The sequence below is a fragment of the Oxyura jamaicensis genome, chromosome 10 (assembly GCF_011077185.1).
Source record: "Oxyura jamaicensis isolate SHBP4307 breed ruddy duck chromosome 10, BPBGC_Ojam_1.0, whole genome shotgun sequence".
In the NCBI taxonomy this organism is placed as follows: Eukaryota; Metazoa; Chordata; class Aves; order Anseriformes; family Anatidae; genus Oxyura; species Oxyura jamaicensis.
Genome location: NC_048902.1, coordinates 16012270 through 16018269, shown reverse-complemented (window position 1 = coordinate 16018269; position 6000 = coordinate 16012270). Strand labels below are relative to the sequence as shown.

The 6000-nt window shown below is 40.7% G+C and overlaps 1 protein-coding gene across 8 annotated transcripts in view; it reads right to left on the bottom strand.

Moving 5' to 3' along the window:
- Positions 1 to 232: 232 nt before the first annotated feature.
- The window catches only part of MCTP2 (multiple C2 and transmembrane domain containing 2), a 153065-nt gene continuing 147297 nt past the window's right edge, over positions 233 to 6000 (bottom strand). For all 8 annotated transcript variants that reach the window (XM_035336133.1, XM_035336131.1, XM_035336135.1 and 5 more), the window contains 2 exons: positions 4445 to 4542; positions 233 to 2152 (listed from right to left, as the gene is read on the bottom strand). In XM_035336133.1, the coding sequence (XP_035192024.1) occupies positions 2084 to 2152; positions 4445 to 4542 (167 nt within the window). In that variant the 3' untranslated portion in view covers positions 233 to 2083. The remainder of the gene's footprint in view (positions 2153 to 4444; positions 4543 to 6000) is intronic.

Genomic DNA, 6000 nt, shown 5'->3' with positions numbered 1-6000 from the left:
CACATGCAGTTGTACACAGCTTTACAACGGCAAAACACGTTCTTTATCAAAGGGAGGCACCAATCTCTTCTCCTCGGTAGCCAGTGATAGGACGAGCGAGAATGGCACAAATCTGCACCAGGGATGGTTCAGACTGGATATTAGGAAAATTTTCTTTACCATGAGGTTAGTCAAACTTTGGAACAGGCTTCCTAGAGAGATGTTTGATGTCCCATGCCTGTCAGTGCTCAAGAAGCATTTGGATAATGCCCTCAGTAACACGTTTTAACTTTTGGTTGGCCCTGAAGTGGTCAGGCAGTTAGACTTGATGATCTTTGTAGGCCCCTTCTAACCGAACTATTCTACTATAAATCAAGTCTATGAAAATATGCCTCTCCTAATTCAAAGGCACAGGGAGGGGGCTTGTTACTTTGAAAAATAAACTTTTTGAAAACTCACTGAATCTGGTTAATAATACTGTGGAAGATATTCTGCTTTTAGTTCTTCTCCCCCAGATTCATGCAACAGGCCCACAAGACTGCATTACTGAACAGCGTGACTCCATTTGGATCACCAATCCATAAACAAGGCTTTACCTGTTTTACTTTTAATTAGGTAAAGACTTCCAAAGCCTTACTTTGTTAAAAAGTAACCTGTCTCCCAGGATTCTCCATTTCTTTGTACTATGAAACACACCAGTGGATGCTGGTGGAAACACCTGCCTGGGAATCGCAAGAACCAAGCGCGAGCTCTCGTGCTACCAATGACTCATGGAGGCAAGTCAATCCCACCATATCCTACAGCACCTGAAAGACCAAGGGCTACATTATCAATAAAACTGAGCAGGTTTACACATCATTCTGCATCAGTGTCCTCAGTCAAACAATATGAATAATGCTGATTATGTCATTTCTATAAAGCAAAAACACAACAGCTGAAAGATCAGTTAGCAAGAAATCACATTCTCCTCAGAAGAGAAAATTCTGTCCTTTTTCCTGTCTCTTCATTGTTCATTCCCCACAGAGTTTCACTTTCTGATCCTTTCCTTGTGAATTACCAGGAAGGACTCCAACGAGAATCAGTGGTGGAACAAAGCCTGCCAACTATTGCACAACCACATCTTCAGGCACCATGCACTTTTTCTGCACAAGCACTTGTTTCTTTAAGGCTATAAAAGTGTTTTTTTCTCTTGTATCCGTAGTGTTGACCCCTCTGGATTTAGACAGAAAAACAAGAGCTACGCTGAAAATATCTGATGAGATGGAATTATAAAAGGCAAGTCAACAGAGTCTTTTCAGGTCAGTGAGTTACGCTTTTCTGAGGTCTTTTAATCCTTTCACAGCAGAAGGTTCTCTTGCATCCATTGCCAGCAATGGATCTCCAATGAATCCAGTGTCCAAAGAGTTAAGCTTAGGGTTGACTTTTCTTCTTGGAGGAAAAAAAGACAAAAATAAGGGGGAAAAAAAGGAAAAACCCACAAGTGCTGGATGAAATATTGAGATACTACTGGAGCTCCTCACTCTTCCTGCTAATTATGATAAAAAACTTTTTAAAACGTACACTGCTTGAACAGAAGATGGGTATCAAAGACTTGTTAATTCAGAGCTTAAACCTTTCTAGGCACAGTGATTTAACTCAGAAAAGAATAGCTTTCATATCTTAATGTAAATCTGTTGGATATGTTAAAAACTGGTTCAGAGCATCTTCTCACATCAGCTCAGCTGATCTGCTACACTAAGCAGAATCGTTTCTTCCTACATAAAACAGGGAGTGCTACCACATCCAGCCTTGCCTCTGCAATCAAAGACAAAAAAAAAAAAAGAGGGAACGCAGTGGCAATATTCCCTCCCACACTCTTCCCCACCCTATGAACTAATTCATATGTTCAGTCCTGCACTTTTGGGGCTACATCTCAGTACCTAAAAGGCAGCCCATAAAGACAACTCAAGATAGGTGTTTATCAAAAGCCACGTCTTCCATGAAAAAAAATGCTGTGCAGTGATTATAGTGTTGTTCCGAACCAAGAGGAGGAGAAGGGGGGAAGCGCATGAGCACATGTGGGGGGTACGGAGGGAGATGCTGCATTCCAAAATCGCACTGCATCCTATAGCGCACTCCGTTTCTTCCTAATGGGACTGGAGCTGCTGTATGGTTTCAATTCAGCATGCTGCACCTGTAAAAACAAATAGACATGACGTTTGCAGTTAGGTAACTTTAGCTCACTACAGTGTGTGTTAATGGCTCCCCGAGGACAAACCAAGGGAAACTAAGGAAGGTTCAAAAGTAATGAATCATTTTCTAAACACAGGAACATGGGGGATTAATTGCAGGAAGGATTTGAGAAGTCATGCATCATTTCTTGAAACGAAAATATTAAAAGCAGATTTTTCTAATGAGATACATGGGGTTCTACCTGATTTCAGCAACATAGGATAGATCTTTGGATTTGTTTTGGTTTCAGAGTTGTTTTTCTTCTTCTTCCGAAATTAACCTCTAAGTTTAATAAACTTCTCTCAGGACCTACAACTCAAGTGGATCCCAATATGCAGTAAAATGACTATCATCAAAATGTACACAGGCCTTGAGATGCTGGAATATTTAATCACTTCAAAAAGGAAAACATTTTCTCAAATGGAACCTGGACAAAGCTTCCTCCACCATTCAAAACAATTTCATTTACAATCTAGTAGTTAAAACATGTGATAAACTGATGAGAATCAGATAATCCCAACAGCAAATTGTCTGTTGTGCTGCAGAAAAGTATTCCCATTGAAACCATGGGAACCTTTTGCTGAATGTGACATCTTTTCCACTCCTCTTCTGTCTTTTGTCCAGCACATGCGGATTGTAAATGGCTAACATACAGAGGTATTTTCCAACTCATTGCAGTACCACAGTGAAATGATGATGCATCAACAGCACGCAGGAGGAAGCAGACAGAAGGGATTTGGAGCTGCCATGGGTGAATTTTTGCTGGAGGAGTGCGTGGCTGTCACACAGGCTCACTATTTTTAGCACTAGTGGAAAACTCCTCTGAGAAGGTCTGTCCCATCGTAAGAACTTTTATCAGTCCTCCCTCATAGCAAGTGGTTATCATTTTCTTCAGAGAGCTCAAAGGTTTCCAAAATGATAGAAACCACTCAAGGAAAAGTTATAAATGTAAATGTTAAATAAAGCATAAATAGAAAAGCAGCTTATCTTTAAACATAAACATTAAAAGGGCATATGCAAACCATCACTGCAAATCCAGTGCACTCTACAAGAGCAATGACAAAAAAAATAAAAATACACTCAAGCTTAATGTCTCTGTGATTATTCCTGTTTAGCTTTTTTCCTCCCACCAGTCTACAGAGAGATTTCTCTCAAGTTATTAGTGCTGCCATCAACCAATCTGGTGGCCTCTTGAGATAAATGTCACCACAAGCCTTTCCAACCCTGTTTCTACCAGATACCTCGACACTGCATGGAGGCAATTATTTTTCAGTCTCCAGCAGACTAAAATCACTACAGGCGAGATTGTGATCCCCTTATTCACAGTAAGCAGCACCTCACTGTGAAAGTACCACAATTCACAGAGGAAGGTACAATGTCAGTGGGATCCAGGGCATCAGGATCATGGCCTGAGGACACAGATTCCAGTTGATTAAAACAAAAGAAAGAATCCTTTATATCATTGTGCCTCATTACCCAGCAAGACTATTTTCCTTCCTCCAAGAGAAATAAACAGATCTTGACATCCTAAAGGACTTATTGTTCAAATAATTTCCAGGAAGATAGGCAAGATTACTGAAGACAGTGTTGTTGTTTCAAAGAAATATGAAAAGAGATGAGACTTGACTGAAAATGAGGGAGGACAGATTCTGGCTAGATTAAAAGTTATAATTCCGTAATGGTAGAAGATTGATCTCATCAACCACAGAGTATTTTATACACATCTCAAGGCTTTCTCTAATGAAAAAGATGAGCTGAGCATTGTCCAAGGACAGCCTGGAGTTCAAGGTGGGTGGGGAGGAAGAATTTTGAGGGATGGCTGATGTGAAAGAGCATAGCAAGCACAAAGTCACGGAAATAATGCTCCCCACACTCCATTTTGAGAAAAGGGAGAATTCAGCAAAGCCTTTTGGATGGTTATCTCTATCAAAGAGACTATTTTTCTCTTCCCTCCATACAAATATCAGAGCAGAAAGGTGACGGAAACCATAGTTCAGTAACCATGCTGGGTGATTTTCCAGATCATTTTTAAGTAGGTCTTTTCAGGATAATTTTTCTGCAATCATGCTTCTGACAAAGGATTTTGGCTCCCCTCTCTTTTAACATCCCCCTCACCCCCCACCCTTTGTGGATTTTCCCAATTCCTTATCTCACTTATTCAAAAGTGCAGTGGCATTGTATTCCCCAAGCAGAGCACCCAGCCGCTCTCAGTGCCGCCTGCTGCCTCTGTTGGTGCTGGCCATTCATTACGTACCTTTTGAACATCAGATGGTACCCTGGAGAGGAAATCTAGTAGCTCATTATTATCGATGGCATAGGGATTTCTAAGCTTCTTAGTAAATTTATTTATGCCTAGAAAAAGAAAAAAAAAAAGCAAACAAAATAATGCAACTCCTTTCTATTCCTTCCCTTCTAAATTGTTCAGGCAAGGTGAAAAAGGAAAGAAAAATTCACAAGTAAAAATTAGTGTGAAAACAGTGCCTCAGACTTCAAGCCACGCACATGTTGCCTGTCATGTGGAATCATTCACAAATGCCTCCTGGAGGAAGTAAGGGGCATTATTTGAAAAGACATTTCTCTAATTTGGGGGTGATCCATTGTCAACATTGGAACAAAAAATAAAAAAATAAAGATTGCAGCATGCATTTATTCCAGAGGATAACGCGGGGAGAGTACACCAATTTGCAACTGAGACTACTGTTAAATCTGCTATCCTACATGAGCAAAGACATTCCCTCCTGCTGACGCCCAGGGAGCTGGAAGGCTCTGAAAAGAACTGGACAGATAAAAGTTTTCTTCTACTTCTGAAAATAAAAGTTTCTTTTGTCACCATGTCTCAGAGCTTATCCTCTCTTTACAGAACCAAATTTGACAAGCTGACCATATTCTGATGCTGTGGCAAACTGTGAAAACTTATCACGAGATTTATTTCATTTTAATCTTAAGGTGAATAATTTGGTTTATTCACTGCAGCAACAGCACTCCCAGTGTTCTCCATGGGCTTGGATATACTTCAGCTGTCAGAGAAAGTCACCAGTCTGTAAAGAAGATCCACAGGAGTGTAATGTTCATTTTATTGTGGAGCGCATGAGGCTTTCCCTCTCCTCTCTATGAGGAAAGGGAGGATGAGCTGCTTCCAGCCAGCATCACCTCCATTGCATGGACCAGGATGAAAAAACGAGACCTGAGCACCCTCCCCAGCACACCTCCTGTACCAGTGCACACTTTAAACACCCTGCTGCCACCGCTCCCCCACTGAGAGACTGCAGCTAGTAATGGGGCTACCTAAAGGTGCAGTAGAAGAACAAAGTATCATGAAGCAGAAGAAAACAGCTAGCCCACTTTAAAGGAAGAACACACACACACACACACAAAAATTATACATCTGTTGCCTCTGAGAATCACAATAAAGCACTCAATCCTATCACACCCCTGTCCAAAATCCCATACTAGTTTCCTTGAAAGTAGTTTCAAACGTGATGGCTGCTTCAGCCTTCTCCTCTCTCCAAAATGTACCTGCTTCACATCTGAGATTCAGCTTTTAAGCCATATGCTTGTAGCAAAATGCCAACACAATTTTCTGTGTACCTGATTTTTAAAAAACAGAAAATACCATAAGGTCTTTTGAGGCCTTGCCACAGGGCAGTTGTTTAACATATATCATATTTGAAGGCCCTGTCAGTCTAGATGATGTTGAATGGATGTAGAGTTCTCATGTACTCACCATGTCCTCCATACCAGAACAATAATATTTTGTTACTGAACTTTTTTACTCCCAGCAATTTCTCTCTTTTCCTTTTGCTCTTTTTG